This window comes from Platichthys flesus, chromosome 16, assembly GCF_949316205.1.
Source record: "Platichthys flesus chromosome 16, fPlaFle2.1, whole genome shotgun sequence".
Classification (NCBI taxonomy): Eukaryota; Metazoa; Chordata; class Actinopteri; order Pleuronectiformes; family Pleuronectidae; genus Platichthys; species Platichthys flesus.
This window is the reverse complement of record NC_084960.1, coordinates 22,102,875-22,130,433: the sequence shown is the minus strand read 5'-3', so window position 1 is coordinate 22,130,433 and position 27,559 is coordinate 22,102,875. Positions and strand designations below refer to the sequence as shown.

Genomic DNA, 27,559 nt, shown 5'->3' with positions numbered 1-27,559 from the left:
TAAACAGAACACAGAACATAAATAATGACCACACAGGGGAAACATACTATCGGACAGGACGGGACTTGACACCCCCTCCTGGAGTAAAAGTATTTAAATATGAAGGGCCTATTGAAGGGTAAAGTAACAACAATTCATCCAATTTATATAATTACAGACTAGTGAAAACTGACAAAAATAATAAGGTAACCTGTCAAAAATAAGAATTATAGGTTGTTAAGACTAAAAACTGTTAGCATTTCAAAAAAGAAAAAAATGTAATAATAAAAAGCACATTAATGATGTGTTGCCATAGTTTCTAAAGAAACATTTAGCATCTCTTTTCAAATCCTTTTGGACATAATTGCCATTCTCTCTTGAACAGAGTCTCCCGTATCTCAGTGAATGTGGGCTCAAGCAGCTGTTGGTCTCTGAACTCTCCATGTTCAGCAACTAAGGTTTACAGCAGCAAAACATTCAGTTTACCAATCAGCAGAAATGTGAATGAGCTGGAAACTGAAAATAACTAAGTTGATAAGCTAAATTAGCTTCTTGATGAAGCTTCTGATACCCACCTAATCATCCACATCCCAATCTCTGTGTAGACCTTGTCCCTCTTTCCCGACTTCCTACAGAATCTCTTTTATTTTTCAAACAAATATGTGGCGGGGTCTCTCTTAAAACTCCTAAAACAGGTCTGAAACACAGTTGTAGTCTAAAAAGTGTGGTGTTTTCAATTTATTTACAGCCGTCTCCCAAGTAGCTCGTTGACATATTTACAAGAATATAAAAAGAAAATAATTTTTAATCAAAAACGACAGGGAAAATTATTCCGTTACTCGTTACTTACTTCTGTAACCAGACTCAGAGATCCCTCACAAGGGCTTGAAGCTGCCCTTTTATACATTCAAACCCTCCCAGTGGGCTAAATTACCAAATCAAATAATATTTTAGTCAAAACCAGTGAATGGAAACATAAATAACGGCTTACAATAACTTCTTTATACATCAGAAAATATCACCTCTTTAGAAAAATCTAATGAAATTTGTGAAACAAGAGGTATTAACTATAAAGAGTACAACTGCAACTAATTGTCACTCACATTAGATGAGGGCTCGGTGGTCTGTTTCTAAATCAAACTCACGTCCAAGAAGGTAGTATTGCAGAATTTTAAATTCACATTAAAGGGCCTTCCGTTTACAAAGAAGACAAAAAAGAAAGATCCTAAAAGATGTTTGACAGTAAAGATATGTTTATGAAGAAACTTTGTTGCATAGTGGATCATTTATTTTTAACTGGACCATGAAAGTAAATAAAAATGAAAAAATATTGATGTTCTGCCATTTTTCCACCTCGCTCTAAAAGATTCAAAGGAATGGTGATATAGTGTAACGGTACTATTTTATTGAAATGCTGGGCGGAATGAGTGGGTGAGTAGTCTGCCATCCGCACCCAGTCTTTGTATTCAGTGTTATTCTACAGTTAGCTAATACAAGTTAGAGAAAGAAACGATGGCCTTTTACCCTCATTTTCCAGACAACACTACAATAAGAACATGTTGATGAAGCCCAAATTTGTGCTTCAAACATACGTACCAACGGTTTAAGCACAGTTTTGTATGTAGGGGAGAGCGGGCTAATGTGAGACATCGGGTAATGTGAGACACCCCCTGTATCTAAGCAACGGTACACATTTGTGGTCATGCGACCATTATGTTTTCGAGCCCCTCCCATTTCTGGGTGCTGGTGCTGTGGTATTTAGCCTGGATGCAAGACGAACTAAGCCCCGCCCACAACATTTGAGGTCGGGAAGTTCGGTCTGGAGTCGCTTCGTTCGGGACAAATTATAAACTAATAGAAACTGTTCGGACCAATCAGATTGTCAGGGCGGGCTTTATACGATGATGGACAGATGATCAACAGCACGTTATCAACCACGTCATCAAAGTGCGCTTGGGTTGAATTCGTTTTCAACAAACGTGCCTGCCGCTGGAGAGCTGAGATGTGTAGATGCTGTCATTGAGTCTGTTTTAGAAGACATCGACACATTCATTTTGAAAGAGGAACAGAGAACACGGACGCGACGCCAAAGCGCCGCACTAATCCCTATCGCGCCGGCGCTTGGCTGTTCACACCGGACGCTGAAGCAACGCTGAACTGCCGGGCAGCGCTAATAATCCGTTGATCCAGTAGTATTCAAGCATATACTTACTTGTTGCTCCAACATTAAGCAACAGCATTCCATCATTTGTCTTTTTGGTGTTGTGTTTATACAACATGTTCTGAGGATCATACTACTCACTGTACTTCTCCACTTCAATTATTGATTTAATGTCATCCATGTTGAAGAACTTCTTCGCTGTTTGCTCTGTTAAATGTCAGGTGTCAAGGGTAAATTACATATTCTCCACTCAAGCCCATGTGGAGAATACGTAGCCCCCTCTCTCTCATTTTTCTCTTTATCCCTGCTTGTGTGGCTGAAGTGGGTGGGCAGAGGGGGACATTTAATGTCATTGGTTAAATTAAAACTCCAGGACAACTGAAGGGGAATTCAAAGTATGGGATGCATATTTGATCATTTATATCATATAAAATATGTCATCAATATCGTCTAAAAATGTCAGTGTGTGTGACGCGATACGCACGTGTCAAGCGCAAAAAATAGACTCGACGCCGAAACGATAGCTGCACTGCGCTAGGCAGCCTTGTCGCAGCACGGCGCTTCAGCCTCCGGTAGAAAAGCCATCATGCCAAGAAACTACACCAGGAAGTCAACCTGGGGCCAAACACCCCTCGCAGAGATTGAGAGTGCAGCCGCTGAGGTCATGAAAGGAAAGAAGTCCTTAAGAAAAGCTGGAAGGGATAGAAATATTGATAAGACAAACCTCAAAAGATTCATAAAGAAAAAAGAGAAAGGGGATTAAAATCAGTAGCCTGGGGTGCAGTAGCTGAGGCAAAGAGAATATTCACAGATGAGATGGAGGAGGAGCTTGCCAAACACTTGAAACAACTAGCTGACCAGTTCCAAGCCCTTGCTCCAGTTAAATGCAGTGAACTGGCATTTGAATACACAGAGAAAAACAATATCCCTGTCCCTGCCAAATGGACAGAGAAACAATGTGCAGGTAAGCTAGGGTATGCAAGAGATCACATGAATCATAATAATCATAAATGTTCTTAATTGACCAATCCCCATGATTCACTAGTCAGATATTAGTTTTGGAATGTGTGGTTGTCAATCTAGCTGTCAGGATTTAAACTGTTACAACATGTGTTGTTATGGTATTTCTAAAGTGGATTGCTTTAACCCCTTGATTTCTCTGGTCTGTCTCCCCAGCTTAGGGGTAAAGTGAGACACAAGGCCACTTTTTTAAAAACAATCCTATTTTCACTGCCCTTTGACCTGAAGACATTCTGATCATTTCCATTGCTAGGAAACATCCTGAATTAATGGGAAATGTGTAAATTTTACTGATATATCATTTTAGCTCGCCTAGAGGGGAGCAAATGTAAAAAATGTCTCACATTACCCCGCTCTCCCCTAAGCACTGTTTGTGAATGAGGCCCAATCAGGCAGAAGATCCGCAATTTGTGTGATCTATTATTTTTGCTGAGTCTGAGTTTGTTTGCCAAAAAGTTATCACTCTTTCTTGTTTCCTAGTTTGTTTATACCATGTTTTGTATGTTTCAGCCTTTAAAAGAAATGTTCCTCACTATAATTTACTAATGACCTGTGACCCGATTTTTATTCATTTCTGTGGAGTTGACAGTCTGTCAGAATTGAATTATTGTGATGGGATATTATGAATCCTTCTGTACTCAATTACCATGTATCAAGACAAACTAAATATTGAAGACTTGAAAAAAATTGACTTGGACTGCATCTAATTAATGAAGACAGGAGCTAAGTGATTTAATTGAGGAGAATGACGGAAGAAGAAATAAAGAGGAGAGGAGGAGCACAACATTGCCCTTTGAGACAAATAAACGAGAAGTAGGGAGCAGGGCAGACAGAGAGAAAAGAAACACGGAGACAGTGGGAAAGTGTAGGAGGAGGGGAGCATGGACAAGTGTAGGTAAGGTGAGAAGGCATTAATATATAAATTATTGATGACGGTTGAAATATAAGGACAGAGCAGAGTGGAGGAGAGGCCAAGCTGGCGTGCTGTGGAAGACCCTTACTTTAGCAACATGCGCTTTTCCCTTTATGCTCTTCATATATACTAATACAATCACACACACCAACATCAATCTCTATTCCTCCCAGCTAAACCCTTCTTCCTCTACTTACCTCTTCCCCACATTGAACACTGACAGGAGCACATCTGAATCGACACCTGAAAAGTGCATTTCCCCCTCAGAGCATAGGCATGTGAAACTGCTCATATTGTGGTGGAGACAGGGTTAAGTGAAAAACAGTGGAAACGTTTGGGACAGGTAACTGGAAACAAAGAACTCAAAGCACAAAGACAAATCAAAACACTCTTTCGAAAGGCTCCAATAGGGCAGAATTAGGAATCAGGCTTACTCATTTTGAGTAATAGATATATTTATAATTATATCCATGCAGTAAGTCTCATGCTGTTACAACACATACTGCAGTGTTTGTGCGCATTTGTGTGTTCACTCAAGCACTGTTAATCATTGACTGTATATAAAGACGTCACGTCACCGATAGGTTTCTGCAGAGCAGCTTTTAAGCTTAAATTGGGCAGCTGGCAAGTGCCTAACTCCTCCTAGTTCCAAGCTAATCCAAATATGGCCAAAAAGGTGGACAGTGTGTAGATCTGAGTAGGACTCAGAAGACTGGTGGCTGGTGGCTGAACCACTTCACCACGCTTCAACATGTTTTTAATATGTAATTGTTGTAATTTGTGATGTGTTGATAGTATAGTATAGTTTATCTACCACACTTCTAATGGAAAATTAGTTAGGTTAATCAACCTCAGTCTAGATTTTAGCATAACGTTAGCTATGAGTTACAAGATTTAAATTTAAATTAGTAAATAATACGTTGCATGTAATAGTATCTATCTGGTGTTCCCTCAACCAATGTTTTGATATGGGCTCGAATTACTTTAATTATAATTCAGTAATTAGTGTAATTAAAGAGCTATACTGATATATGTATTAAATATTCATATATTTTATTCATACATTTGACACTGAGAGAAGTCGAGGGACTTGACGTGCCTGCTATCAGAAAACACTGCTAAATTAATCATTTATCACACTCTTTTTTCTAAAATCATTGTGGATTTTAGTAATGTCCTATACCATACTTCCAGAGAGCTGCAGAGACTTGTTCAGGTGTGCTGGACATTCATGTCTGTTGGTTTGGCCAGAGTTGTGCCAGATCACCCTTAAAAATAACTAGGTCAAAGTTTAGTTCATATTGTACGTATGAAAATGGATTACTTCACATCCCAATTTTTTTTTAATTTATTATGTTCACCATTCCAAAAATGGCGAGATTGCCCCCACATGATGAAATTTCATCATGTGAAATTTCATCATGTGGGGGCAAAAGTCGGTGTAATTGAAACTCCTGGAGAACAGCAGGGAAATCGAAAGTATGGGATGCTTATTCGATCATTTATATAATATATCACTTATATCGTTTCATTTTCTGTGTGTTTTCTGCCTGATTCGCTCTCGGAGTGTGAAAAAAATAGAACAGACCCTGAAACCATCGCTTTAGATTGCGAGCCGCCCGCGAAGCTTCCCGGTGTTGCCTGGCGCTTCCCTGCGCTTCTCAGAGCTTCCAAGTACTTCGCTGCCAGTGCGAACTGCCGAATTGATTAACGGCCGTGGAAATGAGGCGTACAGCTTTTTCAATCAATCAATCAATCAAATTGTTTTTGTATAGCCCATATTCACAAATTACAATTCGTCTCATAGGGCTTTTTTGAGACGCTGTGCTGCGCTTCTGGCTCCGGTGTGCCTCCGGGGCTAGAGGATGATGGTGTGACGTTACTGCATTGGTCAACATTGCATGTATCACGTCATGATAAATCAGCCTCTTGTGGCGCCCTCTCTGCATTTTACGCCCTAGGCAACCGCCTATGTCGCCTATGCCGGGAGCCGCCCCTGTTCTGATCACTGTGACGCTGTGGACCAGGCATGCAACTCACTCAGTTTTGTTCCACTAGTATACAAAAAAGGATTTTACGGGCTGCTTCATGTGAACGCTCCTATTATCTCACACGCACCAAAACACTCACTCCTGGTATTTCAAATGATGGCCTATGTGTTAATGACAAAAAAAAAATAGATTTAAAACAATTTGTTTGTCAAAAGTTCTTCACAAAGTAAAAGGTACAAAAAGAAAACAGCATCATAGAATACATCAAATACCAATATTTGGTATCAAATACCAATATTTGATCAGAATCAGAATCATAAGTTTTTTATTGCCAAGTAGGTTTACACCTACAAGGAATTTGCTCTGGTTATTGGTGCATACAATGAACATAGAAACATAAAACGCAATACATACAACATACATAGGAAAAGCAATAAAAAAACATTGAAAACCAGTATATATTTACTCACTGTTTACTTCTTATTTACTCACTTTTTTCCAATGTTTATACAAAGTAGAATTTATTTTGACATAAACATTTCTGAATAAAAATATATGAAAGATAAAAGATATAGAAAGTGAAGTAAAAAGTGAAATGCAAAATGCAAAACAGTAAACAGTGTTCGATTGCAATATGCAATGTAATACAGTATAATATAATATGAGATAATGTGTTAATTTATTAATTTAACACATCCTTGAGGTGTGGGGGTGGAATAAAAGTCTGAGTCAGGTGGGGGTCCCGGGCCTTGTTGATGAGGCCGACGGCAGCTGGGAAGAAGCTGGTCTTGTGGCGGGAGGTTCTGGTCCTGATTGAACACAGCCTCCTGCCCGAGGGAAGAACCTCAAAGAGTTCGTGACCCGGGTGGGAAGGATCAGCCACAATCTTGCCTGCACGCCTCAGGGACCTAGAGGCAAACAGGTCCTGTATAGATGGCAGATTGCAGCCGATTACCTTCTCAGCAGAACGGATGATACGCTGCAGCCTCCTTTTGTCGTTTGCGGTGGCAGCAGCGAACCAGATGGTGATGGAGGAGGTGAGGATGGACTCGATGATGCAGGTGTAGAAGTGCACCATCAATGACTTTGGAAGGTTGAATTTCTTCAGCTGCCGCAGGAAGAACATCCTCTGTTGCCCTCTTTTGGTTATGGAGCTGATGTTCAGCTCCCATTTGAGGTCCTGGGAGATGATGGTGCCCAGGAAGCGGAAGGAATCCGCAGTGATGACTGGGGCGTCTCTCAGGGTGATGGTGGTGGGTGGGGCTGGGTTCCTCATCTCCACTGTTTTCAGCGCGTTGAGCTCCAGGTTGTTCTGGTCACACCAGGTCACCAGGTGGTCCATATCCCCCCTGTAGGCGGACTCGTCCCCATCAGAGATGAGCCCAATGAGGGTGGTGTCATCCGCGAACTTCAGGAGTTTGACGGACTGGTGACTGGGGGTGTAGCTGTTGGTATACAGGGAGAAGAGAAGAAGTGAAAGAACACAGCCTTGAGGGGAACCGGTGCTAATAGATCTGAATTCAGAGACATACTTACCCAGCCTCACGCATTGCCTCCTGTCAGACAGGAAGTCTGTGATCCACCTGCAGGTGGAGTCAGGCACACTCAGCTGGGAGAGCTTCTCCTGTAGCAGATTCGGGATGATAATGTTGAAGGCAGAGCTGAAGTCCTGGCGTAGGTTCCTTATGAGTCCCGGTGCTGGAGGATGAAGTGAAGGGCCATGTTGACTGCATCGTCTACAGACCTGTTCTGCTCTGTAAGCAAACTGCAGGGGGTCCAGGAGAGGGTCAGTTATGGCTTCGAGGTGGGACAGCACGAGGCGCTCAAATGCCTTCATCACCACAGAGGTCAGGGCTACGGGTCTGTAGTCGTTGAGTTCAGCGATCTTGGTTTTTTTGGGGACAGGGATGATGGTGGAGGTCTTGAAGCAGGCTGGTATGTGACATGTCTCCAGTGAGGTGTTAAAAATGTCAGTAAACACCGGAGACAGCTGATCAGCACAGTGCTTCAGGATTGATGGAGAGACAGAGTCTGGCCCGGCTGCTTTGCGTGGGTTCTGTCTCTTGAAGAGTCTGTTGACGTCCCTCTCCAGGATGGAGAGAGTCGTGTCACAGCCCGGCTCAAGACTGCTGCAAGGAGGGAGACGACACGGGAAAACTGTGGCTCTTTTAGAACATTTATTAATGGAACCAACTACAAACAACAGCCAACTCTTCAAAAACAAAACAGAGAAAATGTACTAGCATCCGGGAGAGCCAACCTTGTCCCGTAGGTAGCGCATGAGAGAGAGAGAGAGAGAGCGCGACCAATCTGGCTAGCTTTTTAAGGGGCAGAGCACACCTGGCTGAGATGTGCTCTGATTGTTGCTGACACCCACTCCACCTGTAACTCAGAAAAAGGGAGAACAGGGATACCTAGTGTCCATGTGAGGGTGGAAGGGGTCGTCACACCCCCCCCCCCCCCATAAGAGAGGGGTTCCCAACGGGAATCACGACATACTAACATATATACATTCATACATTTCAATAAATTTTTCAACAAATGGTAAACTGCAAGAGAGTTAAGTAACTTAAATTGATAAGGAAATTGGGTTGCAGTATACCATACTCACCTCTAAAGTCCACTCACTTTGCTCCCTGCCACCCAGCAACTCCCGCAACTCCTTTTATTCGGTCTGAAATTTGGTAGCAAAACGAGATTGTGTCCAGTGAGTTTTTCTTCTCTGTACTAGCAAAGTGCAGCTGTTAACAAAAGATAAACTATCTTATTTTGTGTGGCTAGAACTTGTTTCTGGTTGCTGAGTTATCAGAAGGGGCATTGTGTATCACTCCTGCTACTGATGAAAGGTCCAGGTTTTGTGATATTTACACAATGTTTTAGTTATTATACTGTGGTTTATTAATGTTCTTAGACAGACACAAGAGGCACTTGTTTATTCTGTTTTGTTGATTCTTTGTTGTCGCTAGAAGTTTAGATGCACTGGTCCATTACTATTTGAACCTCAGTATCTAGGGTTCAAAATTTGTAAAATTATAGATTATATCCATATTGTTATAATTTTTCAATCAGTTGAAATAAATCTTGAGGAGAAACATTTTTGGTAGTTTTGTGCCTGTATAGACTATAAAAAGCACTTTAGATTTTTAATTTTGGTACTTGTACTTTTACTTTTGATACTTAAGTAAATTTCAACACCAGATACTTTTAATACTTAAAGTAGCTCTTATTAAATATACTTAAGACTTTTACTCAAGTCATTTTCTGACGGGTGACTTTTACTTTTACCGAAGTCACTTTCAAGTAAGATATCTGTACTTTTACTCAAGTATGGCTTTCAAGTACTTTATACACCACTGACTGTCACACTGAAACAAAACAGCACCTGCTCCTACATCACTCGCATCCACCTGTAAGGCAAAAGGACGGTTCATGCAGGGTGCCATGAGAACAGGGGATGAGCACAGAACAGATCTTACATTAACAAAGGCATTTTGGCAGGAATCCGACCAGACATATTTGGCTCTAGCTTTCAACAAATCTGTTAAAGGAGCAACAACAGAAGAAAAGTTCCTGCAAAAATGTCGGTAGTATCTCACCAAGCCCAAAAAACGCATCAGCTCCTTCTTGATGGTGGGTACTGGATAGTTTTGAATTGCAATTATCTTTGCCTGAATAGGCCGTACTTGCCCTTGCCCTACCACTTTACCCAGATAGGTAACAGTGGCTTTAGCAAACTCACACTTTGCCAAGTTGACAGTTAGGTTGGCGTCACGCAGGCGGTCAAACAGACTTTTAATTCGGCAGACATGATCTTCCCAGGTATCACTATAAATCACTACATCATCAAGATACACAGCACACCCCTCCAGCCCGGACACTACCATGTTCATGATGCGCTGGAAAGTTGCCGGTGCATTCCTCAATCCAAAACTCATCACTGAATAGGAAAACAGTCCAAATGGGGTAATAAAAGCAGAGATCTCTCTCCCTCTCTGGGGCAGAGGTACTTGCCAATACCCTCTGAGCAGATCAAACTTGCTAACAAAACTAGCTGAATCAACTTGATCTACACATTCTTCCATGCGTGGCAGTGGATAAGCATCTGGTTTTGTTATACCATTTACCTTACGGTAGTCAGTACAGAACCGAGGACTTTTATCTGATTTATCCACAAGCAAGCATGGAGACGCCCAGCTGGAAGCTGACGGTTCAGCAATGCGATTGTCTAGCATGTACTTTATTTTTTTGGCCATTACCTTACCTTACGAGATATCCTGTAAAACCTCTGGCGAACTGGTTGTGCATCACCTACATCAATGTCATGCTTCAACAAATGTGTATGAGTTGGAACATCATTAAACAAACACAAATAGTTGTTAAGCAAATCAGACAACTCAGCAGACTGTTTACTGGACAAATGGACAAATACTGATTTTAAATCACAAAGTGACTCAGAATTCTCAAACGACCCCGCAGCCTGCTTTCATCAGGTGAAACCACACCATCTTCTACCTGTACAGACATCTCCGCAGCAGGCGAGTGTCTTCCAACAGTGTCTGTCACTAGCACAGGTTTTACAGTCTGCTGCGGTACTCTCTCACAAAATGGTGACTCACGACTATAATAAGGCTTTAACAGATTCACATGGCAGAGCTGAGTTGACTTTTTACGTTTAGGTGTAGAAAGTAGGTAATTTTGCTCCGACACTTTACGCAAAATTGAAAAAGGGCCGTGGAACTTGGCTTGAAACGGTGAACACACTAGTGGTAACAAAGCCAGAACCTGGTCACCCGGACTGAAGATGCGAGTCTCGGCTTTACGGTCATAAATATTTTTAATTTTTCTCTGAGCAGATGCTAAATTTTCCTTAGCCATCTCGCCCGCAACATACAATCTATGCCGGAAACCATTCACATAATCCAGCAGATTAAGGGGTGGTTCAGATTGCATAACTTGATCATGAAGTATTGTTAATGGCCCTCGCACCGTGTGACCAAACACAAGCTGGTTTGGACTAAATCCAGTGCTCTCCTGAAGAACACATCTGGCAGCCAACAACAACCAGGGTAAACCTTCCTCCCAATCCTGAGTCAACTCCACACAATAGCTACGCAACAGAGATTTGAGTGTTTGATGAAATCTTTCCAACGCCCCTTGACTCTGAGCGTGGTACGCTGAGGCCAGATTATGTTTCACACCCAGCTGTTTCAAAACCTGAGAAAAAAGTTTGGATGTAAAATTTGTGCCGTGGTTACTCTGGATCACCTTAGGGATCCCAAAAACAGAAATAAATTGGGTTAAAGCTTTAACCACAGATTTAGCTGTAATGGAGCGTAACGGATATGCGGCCGGATGTCTCGTGCCCTGACACATTACTGTAAGCAAGTAATTACTTCCAGATTTTGAGCGTGGTAAGGGACCAACACAATTGATTATTAAATGCTCAAAAGGCTGAGAAATTGCAGGAATGGGAAGAGAGGAGCCGGCTTAATGTTCTGGTTAGGTTTACCGGTCATCTGACAAGTGTGACAAGTCTTGATATATTGAGATACATCCCTCTTCATGCACGGCCAGAAAAAATATTTTAGGATGTGATCGTAAGTTTTACGTACCCCCAAGTGCCCCAACTGATCGTGCGAGGTCCTCAGTACCTCCTCGCGGAATTTCAACAGAACGACCACTTGAAAAACCGGATCACCGACACAGTTAAGTCCATGAGGAACCCACTTCCTCACCAACAACTGATCTTGACACAGATAACCAATAGCAGCACTCTTTACATCAGCGTCCGATAGCACTTTGTCAAAAAGCTATCCAAGTGAAGGATCAGCTCGCTGCTCAGTGGCCAGTACGGTGTGAGAAACTGATAACAAAGAGTCAGGCACGGACACAGAGTAGGTTCCAGTACTCTCAGCCATGCTATGTTCAACTTCAGGTTCTGCCTTCTCATGGCACATAGCTCTAGTAACTGCACAGGCAGTGAATACTTCAGGGAAACACAGTGCACTCTCATCCGACTCTGTATTGACAGAAGGAGAGGATGTTACCACCGGAGATGGCGGACAGCTAGCCCACACACGGCTACCACACAGATCATTCCCCAGAATGATATCCACGCCTAGGATTGGCAATGCAGGGCGCACCCCCATGGCTACTTCCCTCTGTACTAAGCCACAGTCCAGTTCTAACTTGTAAGATTAAGATATGTTTATTCATACCAAACACATGCACAGACATGCACAACACACCCATGCAATGGCAGGCAAATTCAACCTCTGCATTTAACCCATCTGTGTGCAGGACACACAGAGCAGTGAGCGACCATGTACGGCGCTCGGGGAGCAGATGTTGGGGGAGTAAGGTGCCTTGCTCAGGGGCACTAGACAGGGTAGGGAGACTCTTGGATTTTTGGACAGATCAATCCAGGTTCGTCTTTTGTTGTCTCTCCATGGAGTTGAACCAGAGACGAACCAGAGACCTTCTCTGCCCATAGTCCAAGTTTCTGCCACTAGACCACCGGAACAGGCAACACAGTCAAACCCATTCCCTGCATCAGAATGTAATCTCCAGTGTCAGTGTGCTTAGAAAACGGCAGCACAGAGCTTAGAATATATGAATCGAAAGCTCCAGTATCTCTCAGGATTTTCACTGGCACTTTTACTCTGCTGCCTACTAAAGACACTTGACCATCAGACACAAAAGCAGAATAATCGGATTTCTCTTGAGCAAGCTCTACTGAACGCTTTACTTGTTCACATGGAGGATCAGCACATGGTAGAAATCTGGGACTTAATGTTCTGACAGGAGCAGTCAATGCAACGGGCCTCACTTGTCCACGTTCAGAACCACCTTTAGCCCCTGCTTTAATAGGACATTCGGTTTTCCAATGTCCTTTTCCTTTACAATAATTACACAATTTATTCGGATCAAACTGCAGCTGAGAGCGCAGGGATCTCTCTGGTTTATAAGGACGCGGGTTGCTTCCCTCTTGCCAGCGTTTACCCGCCGTGCGGTCCCCTCGAGAGCCAGCACCATCAGGAGCCCTGTACTCACCGTACCCGCGGTGCGTCAGTATGTACTCATCAGCCAGAGCAACGGCCTCTGTCGCAGTTTTTACTTTACGCTCATTTAAATACATCGCTATCTGAGAGGGTACTGTATTTTTAAATTGCTCTAGAACGACTAAATTACACAAAACGACATAAGTGTCCACGTTTAGTGAATTACACCAACGATTGAAATGAATGTTTAGCTCTCTGGCGAACTCCATGTGAGTCTGTTTACCTAATTTCTCCCATGATCTGAATCTCTTGCGATATGCTTCAGGCACCAGCTCGTATGCTTTTAACACTGCAGATTTAACCATCTCGTAGATCCTACTATCAGCAATACTTAGCGCGGAGTACGCCTCCTGAGCCTTACCTGATAACACGCACTGCAACAATAATGTTCGCTCGGAATCCGTCCAGTCTCTACTGTCGGCGACGCGCTCAAAGAGAGAGAAGAACGTGTCTACATCCAGTTCACCAAAATGAGGAATCGGACTCACACAACTGGTTACATCAAAAGAGCGTGACAGCGCAGGAGAAACAGGGACCTAGCCCTCAACCTGAGATAAACTCAGTCGGCGAACTTCCAGCTCCATTCGTTTAATTTCCCCATGAGTCACATCCCGCTGTAACGATAGCAGCTCTTTACGCTTTTTAAAACGTTAACACAGCCTCAGAGAAAGACTGAGCAGTAGCACCAGACTCTGGAGAAACAACGTTGACTTTTGTGTCAATTATTCCAATTTCCACCAGATTATCACAGAGGATAGTCCTGACATTTTCCTTTAAACGTTTATCCCCGACATCCATCTGGAAATGATCAGCAATTTTAATTAACTGATGCCGCGAACAGCGGTCTAATAACTCCTCTGACGGAGCACTCAGAAACTCATCAACAGTAGCCATGACTGAAAACACAGCTAACCTGCCTGAATATTAACAATTTTAATTATGTGCACCGGCGGTCACACTCATATAGCCGTACACAGCAACACGCCACTGCAGCGCTGTCCCGCTGACTACCTAACCAGAAACTGACTAAAGGTCCCCCCTAGTCTTCAGGTGCTAGTTGTGGTGGGTATTTACGCACTGAATCCCGCAAACCCGGGCGAAGCATCCAAACTGGCGACTACACCTGCAGCCTCGGACGTGCTCCCGAGACAATTGCTCTAACCACTTTCACACCACACTACCAAACCCCAACGAACTCCAGAGGGAGTCCGCCCTTTAACCTAACTGGGACAGAACAGCAGCAACTTACCCGAACATCTCCCACAAAAACAAACTACGCCGCTCATTCAGAAAAACACAAGGCGCACAGCTGACTTGGTGTGTGACGTCACACTACGCTCACACGTTACCTGATCACAGGTCTTATTCACAAAAGTCGCCTTCTCCGCCTATCCAGTCTTTCACAAACGCGGAGGAAAAGCGTGCGACGGACGAGCCCCCTCACAGCCCGGCTCAAGACTGCAGCAAGGAGGGAGACGACACAGGAAAACTGTTGCTCTTTTAGAACATTTATTAATGGAACCAACTACAAACAACAGCCAACTCTTCAAAAACAAAACAGAGAAAATGTACTGGCGTCCGGGAGAGCCAACCTCGTCCCGTAGGTAGCGCAAGAGAGAGAGAGAGAGAGCGCGACCAATCTGGACAGCTTTTTAAGGGGCAGAGCACACCTGGCCGAGATGTGCTCTGATTGTTGCTGACACCCACTCCACCTGTAACTCAGAAAAAGGGAGAACAGGGACACTTAGTGTCCATGTGAGGGTGGAAGGGGTCGTCACAGTCGTCACTGTGGTTGGAAGTAGTGCAGAGGTGCAGGCTCTTGCTTTGGTGGGGGAGCTGCGGCTGATGGGCTGGAGTGTGGTGTCATGTGGGATGGTTACAGGACTTTCCCATTGTCTATCGAAGCGACAGTAAAACTCGTTCAAGTTGTTGGCCAGGCGTGAGTCGTTAGTGGAGTGGGGGCTGTGGGCTTGCAATTTGTAATCTGCCTAAAGGCCGGTGCATGCTTCTGCAACTGCATCGGCAGCTTTTCACGCAGCTGTGTTGCAGGACTCTTTGTCATTCATGCTTCCCCAAGCTTCCCCAAGCACTGCGCGTCTTATAAAGCAATTCCCATCCAGAACACTAGGCGGAGTAATGTTTTTTGTCGAAGACGACCTTAGAGACACCTTCTTTCTTCTTCGTCAATTGTTTATTTACATAGCCACTGCGGCTCCTCGTAGCCTTTTTCTGGCGGACAAATCCGCCAGTCAGTGACGGGTTATCCAAGTGATCTTATTTTGTCGAATCTCTTCTGCCAAAACGCTCTTCTATTTGGTCCATATTCGTTCTTCTAAATCTTCCGTTGTTTCTGCCGGTATTATGTGGCATGAAACCGGAAATGCAACTCCGGGAAGGATGTAGTTAGCAGACCAATCACATCCCTTGCGGGCTGCGGGAGGCTTGCGGAGCTTTGCCGTCTAGTTAAAAAAATTGGGCGACGCACGTAAGAAGAGATACATAAGCACGTAAGGGGCCAGGAAGGGCTCTTGTGCTTGCGGGGCCGTGCAAACGTAGAAGCATGCGCCGGCCTTTACTCCTCCCTGGACAGACCCAACACCTCAGTCCGGATCATGTTTTTCGACTTCTCTAGCGCCTTCAACACCATCCAGCCCAGACTGCTGAAGGCCAAACTGGAGGGCACGCAGGTGAGTGCTCCCCTCATCGCTTGGGTCGATGACTATCTGACGGGCAGACCAAAGTTTGTGAGATTACAGAACTGTGTGTCTGATCGTCTGATCAGTAACATCGGGGCCCCCCAGGAATCTGTACTGTCCCCCTTCCTCTTCACTGCTGACTTTAAGCATTGCACAGAGACGTGTCATCTGCAGAAGTTCTCTGATGACACGGCCATTGTGGGGTGTGTTGAGGGCGGGAGGGAGACTGAGTACAGGGACCTGGTTGACCGCTTTGTGAAGTGGTGTGGGGAGAACCACATGCAGCTCAACGTGGCGAAGACGAGTGAGATGGTGGTGGATTTCAGGAGGAACAAGACCCTGCCCTCTCCTGTCTGCATCGGTGGGACGGCTGTGGAGGTGGTCCCTGCATACAAGTACCTGGGTGTCACACTGGACAATAAACTGGACTGTTCCACCAACACAGAGGCCGTCTACAAGAAGGGCCTGAGCCGGCTTTATTTCCTGAGGAGGCTCAGGTCCTTCAATGTCTGCAACAAGATGCTGCAGATGTTCTATAGCTGTGGTGTCCTGGAGTGCAGGCATCAAGGCTAAGGACGCCAACAGACTGAAAAAACTCAATAGGAAGGCAGAGTCTGTGGTTGGCTCTAAGCTTGTCACCCTGGAGGAGGTGGTGGAGGACAGGATGCTGGCAAAACTGCTGGCAATCATGGACAATCCGTCTCACACCCTCCCCAAAACACTGGACAAGCTAAGGAGCAGCTTCAGCCACAGACTCATTCGACCCCGCTGCTCTAAGGAACGATACAGGAAATCGTTCCTCCCAACCGCAATAAGACTGTACAAGTCATCTACCTCTGTCAGAGCCACCATTACAGAACTGCACTAAATATACCTGTCTCAATTCATCATTTTGTACAATAATATTGTCTTTTGCACACTCTGTCTACATGTTCTTACACTCATAGTATATTATATTATCTATTGTATCGCCAAATACTTATTATTTATACCCGTACTATATATCATATATTATATCATACTCTTTGTATATTCTTTGTATATATAAGTCTATATACACATATTTATACATGTGTACATGTTATTATTATTATATTTTACTATTATTATTATATATACTGTTGCTGCTATTATTACTATAAACTGCTATTATATTATATACTATATATACTGTACTATTTTTTATATACTGTCTAACAATAACATTACCGTCATATTATCAGTACTATTACCATCATCTGCCTTTGCACCTTATCTACCTATTTATCTTGTGTTTCTGTTTTTATTCTTTCTACCGCAATATTTTTTATTTTATTCTATTGTATTTTATTGTATTCAAATGTACCTGCTGCTATGATGACTTAATTTCCCTTCGGGGATGAATAAAGTAATCTATCTGTCTATCTATCTATCTATCTAAAGTTTGAGAAACATGGCATCTCGCACGGGACAAATCTATTTTGTATATTGTGTTTTCTATATTCAAGTATATTCTGTTTTGAGCGCTGTTTGCGTCTTTTTTTCAACAGTTTGAAGAGGTCATAAGACGGTTCTTCATATAGATGCGTGCTGGAGCCAGCGCGAGTGGTTAGTAATGCGCAAGAAGAGTGGTGAGTGAGGATTTCACTGCTGTCATTGGTGCGTAAAATGTGAGTGACATTTACGTGAAGATGATGGGAAAGTGATTGTTGACGTCAGTGATAAGAGATAAAGTGACATTGTAACCAAGATATAAGGCATGCCAATCTTCAATAATGGATCGTTTGAACGGTGATGCTGAACTGTGCTGGAAAGGAAAATAAAATCCATCACTTCAAGTGTAATCAGTCTCCTGGATTTGTTTAACATTGGGTTACAACAGGACGGGGTCTAATGTTTGGACAAGAGTCAGCTGTGAGAAATTACTCCTCAGACAAAAGCAAGTGGCCATCGTATTGGAACTTAGTGGAACGGCCACTACAATAAGTAAAAAACATTTGATCGCAGCGAGCTGCGCAGCAATCGTGACGAGGAGGGATCTGACTATTACCTGGGCGCACGGACAAATGCCAGTGTGATTGTGGAAGGACCTACCACAGGAATTACGCAGGAAATTGGATTATTGAGCACGGACAGCAACTTGCGCATTTCAGTAAGGCTGCAGGTCTCTAAGAACAGGCTGCTGACAAAGTCAAGGTGAGACCCTACATCAGCAATACGTCATGGCGGATGAAAATTATGATTATGACGCACTTGCGGACCACTGCCACAAAAGGGCAGTCAAGCCCAAGGAAAAGTCAATGGAGGAAAGGATCCATCACATCAATGCCAGAAGAGGAAAATTAAGAATGTTAACAAACAAGTCAAACAAACTGGATCTGTTAATGGAAAACAACTACAACTTGGAGGAAGTTAAGTCAAGGCTGAAAGTTCTTTAAGCAACTTATGAGGACTTCAAAGAATGCATCAGTACGGTTCTGCTCTATCTTCATCAGGATGAAATAAATAAGGACCAAGAAGAGTGGTTCTATCCTAAGGAAGATAGGGTGCAGGAATTCATTCAGAAGACTAAAGATGCTTAGTTGGAAAATGAAAAGTCTCAAGCAATTGATGAGGATGTAACTCATACAGAAAGTGTGTCTGTGGTGTCTCAATCTATCATGTCAAATTCTGGCAGTGGAAGTAGTAGAGCATCTTCTGCCCAAGCGAGCAGCTCTGGAAGCCAAGGCAGCTGTATTCAAAGAAAAGCAAGCTTTAGCCTTAATTGAAGTACAGTTAAATACGGAGAAGGAGGAACTGGAACTTAAAACCGCTTTGGCAATGACTAATGCTAAGATCAAGATCTATGAAGAATATGATTCCCCTGTTAAAGGTGATGCTATGAACACATACCTAGATGCTGTAAACCCGTCACACACTCAATTAAATGAGGAAATTGCCCAGCCAGAGGCAGGACACCTTCGAACACACAACCCACTCAGGTATGAAAAGCCTCCTGAGAGGATGTTTACTGCAGGTGGAGCAAGATATAAAGAACACAGAGATGAAGAATCAGCTGCAACATCCCATGGGGTTCCGCTGCATCAAATTGAAACAACAAAGGATATCTTCAATGTCATTAAGCAGCAGGCTGACATCACAGAGTTGCTTGTGAAAAATCTGAACTAAGAACGTCTGCCACAACGAGACATTTCCTGTTTTCTGTGGTGACCCTCTTGATTTTAGATCTTTCCTCAAGGCTTTTGAGCACACTGTGGATTCAAGAACAGACAACAACGCTGATAAATTGTACTTCTTGGAGCAGTACACACGAGGTGATCCACAGGACCTTGTGAAAAGTTGCCAGCATATGCCAGCACATCGTGGGTACCATGAAGCCATGCAAATGCTGGTTGGTCGCTATGGCAACTTGCTGAAAATTGCCACAGCCTTGATGGAAAAAGCGTTTAACTGGCCGCAGATAAAATCTGAGGACGGTGTGGCACTTAACATTTTCTCTCTTTCTCTTGGGCTGTCGTAATGCGTTATAAGATGTGGACTTCCTGGATGAGTTGGATAACCCTACGAACATGAGAGTTATTGTCTACAAGCTGCCCTACAAAATGAAAGAGCGATGGCGGGGACTGGCATTCGAGATCCAGGAAAAAAGTCAAAGGAGAGTAAGATTTAAAGATCTAGTCGCCTTTGTGGACAGGCAAGCAAGGATCATCACAGACCCTCTCTTTTGAGATTTACATGGCCCTGCTGCTGAAAAGAAAGTTTCAATCATGGAGAGAAATTTCCGGAAAGAAAGAATAAAAGGAAGCAGCTTTGCTACAAACGTGGCCACAGCCAAAGAGAAGAACGATGAAAGGTCAAAGACAAGGAATTTTAGTACATCAACTACTGTAGCCCTCACTAAGCCATGCTTGTTCTGCAAAAGGCATCACACACTAGAGGAGTGTCGTAGTATTGCAGTTAAACCACATAAGGATAAGCTGGATTTCATATGGAATGCTGGACTTTGCTTCGGATGCCTAGTTAAAGGGCATACAAGTAAAGAATGTAAAAAGAAAATGTCATGCCAAACATGTTCAGGAAAGCATCCCAGAATGTTACACATATACAGAGAAGAGAACGCCTACAGCCAGTAGATTAACCTCATCTCAGTGGAGACAGTCGAAAATCTGCTCATACAGCAATACAACGCTGACTTTCCAGAGCGTTGCAATAATGACGAGGTGGAAATGTCACAAGACTGTGTCTAACTTAGTTAACCATGCCAACGGACATTATTACATTAATCTACCAACAAAGAAACCTCTGGTTGTTATGCCAAACAACCAAAGTGCTGAACCTCAAGAAGAAGCTCATCAAGAACCACAAATGTCACCAGGAATACAAAGACTGTATGAATAACTTGTTAAAAAAGGGGTGTGCAGTTGAGGTGCCAGAATCACTGCTGAACCTACAGAACGGGAAGGTTTGGTACATCCCACACCACACAAAAGAAAAAGTTCTGTGTGGTCTTTGACTGTGCTGCAAGTTATCAGGGCACTTCGCTGATCAAAGAGCTGCTTCAAGGACTAGATCTCCCAAACACTCTCCTTGGAGTTAACAAGATTCAGACAGGAGCATGTTGCGCTAATGGCAGATGTTGAAGCCATGTACCACCAAGTAAGAGTTCCAGAAGAGGACACAGACCTCCTGCGTTTCTTGTGGTGGCAACAAGGAAATCTGACACAGGAAGTTAAAGAGTACAAAATGGTTGTACACCTCTTCGGTGCCACCTCATCCGCTAGCTATGCCAACTATGCTTTAAGGAAAACAGCAGAAGAAAAAAGACCTGAATCATCACCTGAGGCTGTGGACACAGTTCTCAGGAACTTTTATGTCAGCATCAGAATCACTGCTGACTGTCTAAAGTCAGTCAGCAGTGATTCTGATGCTATTTCCCTAAGCAGTGACCTCATGACCTTGTGTGCTGCTGGAGGCTTCCATCTGACATAGGGACAAGCAATAGCCGAGCTTTCTTAGCGGCTATTCCTGAAAATGAGAGGGCAAAAGAAGTTAAGGACTTGGACCTGTCTACGGATGCTCTTCCTGTTGAAAGAGCGCTAGGCTCTGGTGCATTGAGTCAGACTGCTTCAAGTTTCGGGTCAATGTCAGCCAGAGACCAGTCACAAGAAGAGGAGTTTTATCATATGTAAGCTCCATATACGACCCACTGGCATTCCTCGCTCCAGTTGCACTCATTTGAAATTTCTCGGCAGGAGGAATTTTCTAGTTATTACTATTATTATAAACATTAATACCTGTTCTGTCCACAAATGCATACTATATTTAGCTTTGCAACTGCGCCCCTTGGGGAAGTTCAGGCATACAATATTGCCAGGGGTCAAGTTGTGATTCACCCGGATGTAATCCGAAGTCAATTTATCCCCACATGCTGCAGTACATGTGGGGTTAATTGACCAGGGTGTGTTAGAAGATGACAAGACATCTAGCCCAGGTGGTTCACCCATTAAAGGGGCAGGGGCTGGATTTGTCTCAGTGGGTACGGGTCTATCCTTTGCAGAGCAAAAAGAACTGTTAGCCATGCAGATGGAGTTTCAGGCCCGAGAATGCCAGAAAGAAAGGGAGGTGCGTCTTGAGCTAGAGAGGTTGCGCCAGGCAAGACCTGATGCTGTTGATGCAAGGTCTAGGGACAGCTTGGGTGATATGTTCCGTCTGATGCCGAAATTTAATGAGAGGGATCCTGATGTATTTTTCTCATTATTTGAAAGTCTGGCAGAGGAGAGAAGTTGGACAGTTACAGACCGCACTGCACTGATTCAGAGTGTGCTTCCGCCGAAGGCTCAAGAGGCCTACTTAGCACTTGACCCTGTAGAGAGGAAAGTGTATACTAAGGTAAAGGATGCCATACTTCTGTCTTATGAGCTGTGTGCAGAAGCCTATCGATTGCGCTTCAGGAATTGGAGAAAAACTGAGACGCAGACATATGTGGAGGTGACGAGGGAGATGGTAAGCCACTTTAAACGTTGGCGTGAGGCAGAAAGGGTCACTACTCTCGAATTGTGTTAAGTGTTGTTACTAGAACAGTTCAAGAATGTCACACCTGAGCGCATTGTAAATCATCTCAATGAGCGTAAAGCAAAAACCGCCCTTGAAGCGGCCAGGTGGGCAGATGAGTTTGTGTTAACTACCAAAGTTCCATCTGAGTCACGTGGTCATAGCGGGGGAGGTTCTAGTTTCTTAGCTCCGTACCCTGCAAAGTTCCCTAGTGGGAACTTGGGATTCTCTACTCTTAACCCACAATATGAACAAGTTCGTCCCAGCAAGGGTGATTTTAACTCCACATGCAACTATTGCTTGGGGAAAGGACATTGGAAATTGAACTGTCCTGTGCTGAAAAGTAAAAGAAATGATGGGAAGGGTTTATCTGGGGGTACTAGTAGATCTCATGCCCTGGCAGTTCCGGTTGGTGGAGGACAGGGGGCACTAGGCCTAGATGCAGAGAACATGTGTCCTGAAAAACCGGCCATGGTGGCGTCTGTTGTGCCAAGCCTTCCTGGCATCTCTGAAGGTTCTAGCTTGCTATGGGCAGATATGGTTCCGCCTGATTACAGTGAATTCATCAGGGAAGGATTTGTCTCATTGGTGGGTAGGTCACAGAAAGTACCTGTAAAGATTTTGCGGGACACTGGGGGTTCAGCATCATTCATCCTAGACTCGGTGTTGGATTTTTCTGAGGAGTCAAGTCTGGGGAGGAGTGCTTTGATCCAAGACATGGGGATGCATACTTGGCCGGCTCCCTTACACAGAATCGAACTTGACCATGAGCTGGTAAAAAGAGAAGTGGCAATAGCACTGAAATCAAAGATGCCTGTAGAAGGAGTGTCTGTCGTTCTAGGAAACGATTTAGCTAAAGGGTGGGTTTTGGGAGGTGTTCCGCCTCCTGTGGTGACTTCTGGGCCGACTATCTCCACTGTGCCAGACATTAGTGAGAAGGAGTTTCCAGAGGTTTTTACTGCTTGCGTAGTAACTCGTTCGATGAGTGGGACAGGGCCGGAAAGGGGGATTAAAGAGTCTGGAAGATTTAAAAATGCTGTGTCTCAACTTCCTGATCTGCCTCTTGCCCTGTCCAAGAGTGAGCTGATTATAGCCCAGCAGGAGGATCCTGAGCTGAAGGGACTGTTCAGTGAGGTGAAGCCAACAGACGAGATGGAGAGTTTAGCCTGTGGGTACTTTCTACTTGATGACATGCTGGTCCGTAAGTGGCTTCCTCATGATGACTGTTCGGTAGGTGATCCCGTACTTCAGGTAGTTGTGCCTGCCAAGTTTAGAGAAGTAATTTTGGAGACAGCCCACGGTGAGGTGGCTGGACACATGGGGGTTAGGAAGACTTGTGACAGATTGCTGCATTACTTCTTCTGGCCCAGGTTAAATAAAGAGGTTATCCGGTTCATTAAGACTTGTCATACCTGCCAGATCACAGGCAAGCCTAACCAGACTATCAAACCTGCACCTCTTTACCCCATTCCAGCAGTAAGTGAGCCATTCCAGCATCTCATCATCGACTGTGTGGGGCCGCTCCCTCCATCCAAGTCGGGGTGCATCTATCTGTTGACGGTAATGTGTCAGACCACACGTTACCCCGCTGTGTACCCTCTCCGCTCCATCACCACACGATCGATTGTTAAGGCTTTATCACAGTTCATATCCTACTTTGGAATTCCTCGAGTCATACAGAGTGACCAAGGATCCCACTTTACGTCACGAATGTTTGCAGAGGTTATGAGCCAGCTGAAGGTCAAGCACAACAAAGCTAGTGCTTACCATGCTCAGAGTCAGGGAGCACTGAAAAGGTTCCACCAAACCCTGAAGTCGCTTATGCGTTCATACTGTACTGAGCTTAAGGGGGATTGGGAGGAAGGGCTGCCTTGGCTTATGTTGTCAGCCAGGGAGGTGGTGCAGGAGAGCACAGGGTTTAGCCCCAGTGAGTTGGTGTTCGCACACAAAGTGAGGGGTCCCCTTTCAGTTTTGCAGGATGGCCTAAAAGTTGCAGAACCGCCTGTCAACCTGATTGATTATGTGAACGGTTTTCATCGTACACTACATCTGGCGGTTAAGATGGCGGGTGATCATCTGACAGCTGCCCAGAGTAAGATGAAGCGGTACTATGACCGCAGAACAGAGCCTTGAGTGTTCTGTCCTGGAGACCAGGTGTTGGCATTGCTGCCTATCCTTGGTTCGCCATTCCAGGCCAAGTTCACTGGACCGTACACCGTGGTCCGACAGGTCTCTGAACAGAACTATCTGGTTGATACTCCAGACCGTAAAAAGTCAACACAACTGTGTCATGTGAACTTGCTGAAAACTTACTATGCCCGTATATCTGTGCCAGGAGCGGATGTGGTTCAGGAGGTTAAGCCTGCTATGTTGACTACCATAGCTCACATGCTCCCGGCATCTGTTTCAGTAGGGGAAACAGGGGATGAGGAAGAGTCGGATGTGAGAGGGCCTGGGGATGGCGTGCTGCGTCCTCGGCTCAAAAACTCAGAAAAGCTTGCAGTTGGGCCTTTCCATGCCTACTGGTGGGAAAATCAGACATGACAGACAGGTTTTGCACAGACTACAGAAGGGTAAACGAAGTGACTAAACCTGATTCTTTTCCCTTACCGAGGATGGAGGATTGCTTGGATGCGGTAGGATCTGCCAGATTTGTGAGTAAATTTGACCTATTAAAAGGATACTGGCAGGTCCCGCTGACGCCACGTGCCCAAGAGATCGCTGCTTTCATTACGTCATCGGGGCTATATTCCTACAGGGTCATGAGTTTTGGGCTCCGAAATGCGCCTGCCACTTTTCAGCGTCTGATGAACCAAGTAGTGGCAGGGCTGGAGGGCGTAGCTGTTTATTTAGATGATGTCGTAGTATACAGTGACACTTGGGAACAGCACAGGGATCGAGTCCATGCATTGTTGGTTCGTCTCCAAGACGCTAACCTCACAGTTAACGTGGCTAAATGTGAATTTGCCAGGGCCACTGTTGCGTACCTGGGGAAGGTTGTGGGACAAGGACAGGTCAAGCCAGTAAGGGCCAAAGTCCGTGCTATCGACAAGTTTCCACCGCCTGTCTCCAAGACTGAGCTTAGACGATTTTTGGGTATGGTTGGCTACTATAGAAGTTTTTGCCCTAATTTTTCTTCAGCGTCGCCCCATTGACCGGCCTACTACAGCAGAAGGTCAAGTTTGAATGGTCTCTGGCCTGTCGGCAGGCTTTTGGCCAAGTGAAGATGCTGTTGAGTACAGCGCCTGTCCTGGCAGCGCCTCACCTAGATCAGCCATTCCAGTTGCAGGTGGACGCCAGTCAGGTCTGGGCTGGGGGTGTCCTGATGCAGAGTGATGATCAGGGAGTGGTTAGACCGGTCAGCTTCTTTTCTAAGAAGTTCAACCGTCATCAACTGAACTACTCTACAATAGAGAAGGAGGAGCTGGCGTTGGTGTGGGCTCTGCAGCATTTTGATGTGTACGTGGGAGGTGGGGTCCATCCGGTGGTTGTGTATTCAGACCAAAACCCTCTAACCTTCCTCCACTCTCTGCAGAGTCCAAGCCAGCGGTTAATGAGGTGGACACTCTTTTTACAGCCCTATAACTTGAGCATCAGACACATTCGTGGCGTGGACAACGTAATAGCCGATGCGCTGTCGCGGGCGCCAGAAGGGTTCAAGTAAACCAGTTCCCGTTTTCCCTGACCGATCCCATTTAACATTTTGCCTTTCCTCCCTTTGACATTAATATTGTTTAATTTCTTTGTTGCAGCAGCCTTGTTTACAGAGGCCACATACGTATGTTGGGCCTCTGTTTTAAGGGGGAGGGTGTTACGTCCCCCTTCCCTGGCGGTCAGGGAAGGTGTCCTTCCCCTGTGTGGTGGGGGGAGGCGCTGCTTCACTACTTGGGCCATTTGGCTCTTCCCTTTCTGCAGCAGGTGCAACTGATTGACCTGATTGGCCTGGTTGGCCTATAAAAGGAGGAAGACATCCAGCCTGTCGGGCTCTCGCTGCCTGGGTGACTGAAGCTGCTGCCAAACCTCATCGTCTTCATTCTGGTTTTGTTGTACATTCTCATTACACCAGTCCATAACACATTACACATAGTTAAGCTGCCATCTACACTGATACTTAATTTCCTTGTTAGGGTTTTTTATTGTTAAATAAATATACCAAAAACTTGTCACTGCGTGTCTCTCAATTTGTTATGCCATGCTTGAGCCATGTGGCCATGTGCCGTCTATAAACTTGTTGTTTATAGACAGCAGCTCCACTCATAAATTGTGTCATCCTTCTGCGGGTGAACGCATCGTCTTTTTACAAATTTCAATAAAGTTCACGAAAATACCTACTGTGGAGTTTTTTGACTGTTTAAGTTGGTTGGATAGTTAGCGCCCGCGCTAGCGAGACCGACACAATACCTATTATTACTTTATTACTATATGAATACATGTCCCTGTCTCCCTCTCCTCTCTCACCCCCCATCTCTCTCTCTCTTCTCTCCCTTTTTTTTCCACCAATCTCTCCTTTCCTCCCAATTTACCCTGCTCACCCAACCTATCGAGGCAGATGGCCACCCACATTGAGTCTGGTTCTGCTAGAGAATTCTTCCAGTTAATGAGAGAGTTTTCCGTCTCCACGGCCCCCAAAGTGCGGCTCATTGTTGGATCTGATGGGTTTCTCTATGAAAAAGTTGAGGTCTTGACCTTCAATGTAAAGTGCCGTGAGATAATGTATTTTATGTTTTGGCGCTATACAAATAAAATTGAATTGAATAAGAGCCAACGCTGGTGTCGGGGTGCTGTTAACATGATCACGTGATCCTTGAAGCAGAGTTAATAGGTCAGTTCCTGCCTGTTTCTGCTGCACCAGGCTAACCAATAATGCTGTTGTAAGTGACACTCATGCCATGTGTTGTGCATGTGTCAAGGGCAGACTACGAGTAAACTCTGTAGACAATTATTTTGACTTTTACCCAATGGCTAAGATGTGAAGTCAAAGTTCCGCAGAGGATTACTTTTGTGTGCTTTATTCTCCGTTGAGTGTTTTTCCACATGCTGTGTTAACTAAAATAGCTGGAGTCAATGCATTTTGTCAACAGTCTTGGTAAAATATATCATCTGGCTCTGCTGGTATCTGAGTATATCTTTTAAACTGTAGAATGTATTGATGAGACATTAATTAAGAAAAAAAAATCTATTGGATTACAAATTCAGTAGAATAAATCATAGGACAATTAGAAGGAATGCTTGTCCTGCTGTGGAATAGCATGAAAGGGCCAGAATTGTATGTGTTGAAGATACTCTATGATTTGATTAAAGTTTTTGAGTGATATTTGTTACAGATCTGGCATTATGAGAATAATCTAATATTCCCCTGCTTATGATTTTTTTTTTTTTAACCTTATAACATTTTGAGAGGAGAATACTGTTGGTTAGACCAATTTTCATTGGACTTGAAACAGACTTGCAGAGGATACCTGGTGGATGTGCATGCGACTGTCTTGTTCGTAAAATCATAATTCAGGTCAGCAAAGAGACCCGGCTTCGTATGTCGTAGGTCACTAAAGTGAATGTTGAGTCGTTGTGTGCTTTCGCAAAAACGATGTCGGACACAGTAGTTTTCTCTGGCACTCTACCTAACACAACAGGTGATGACATGTTAAGCCGCACGTTGTCTTTTAATCGCTGGCTGTCGAGGTGGTGTCCTGTAAATGGTGTGGGCTTTG

General features: G+C 44.4%; 1 protein-coding gene and 1 long non-coding RNA gene across 2 annotated transcripts in view; both read right to left on the bottom strand.

The window, feature by feature from the left end:
- Positions 1–27,559, bottom strand: part of LOC133971512 (uncharacterized) — a 273,667-nt gene that overhangs the window by 34,118 nt on the left and 211,990 nt on the right. The window lies entirely within an intron of this gene.
- On the bottom strand, positions 6,373–7,739 carry LOC133970483 (uncharacterized). The gene is made up of 2 exons (XM_062407310.1): positions 7,601–7,739; positions 6,373–7,509 (listed from the first exon to the last, which is right to left on the bottom strand). Exons 1-2 carry the CDS (start codon positions 7,612–7,614, stop codon positions 6,747–6,749), a joined length of 777 nt encoding a protein of 258 aa, XP_062263294.1. The 5' UTR covers positions 7,615–7,739; the 3' UTR covers positions 6,373–6,746.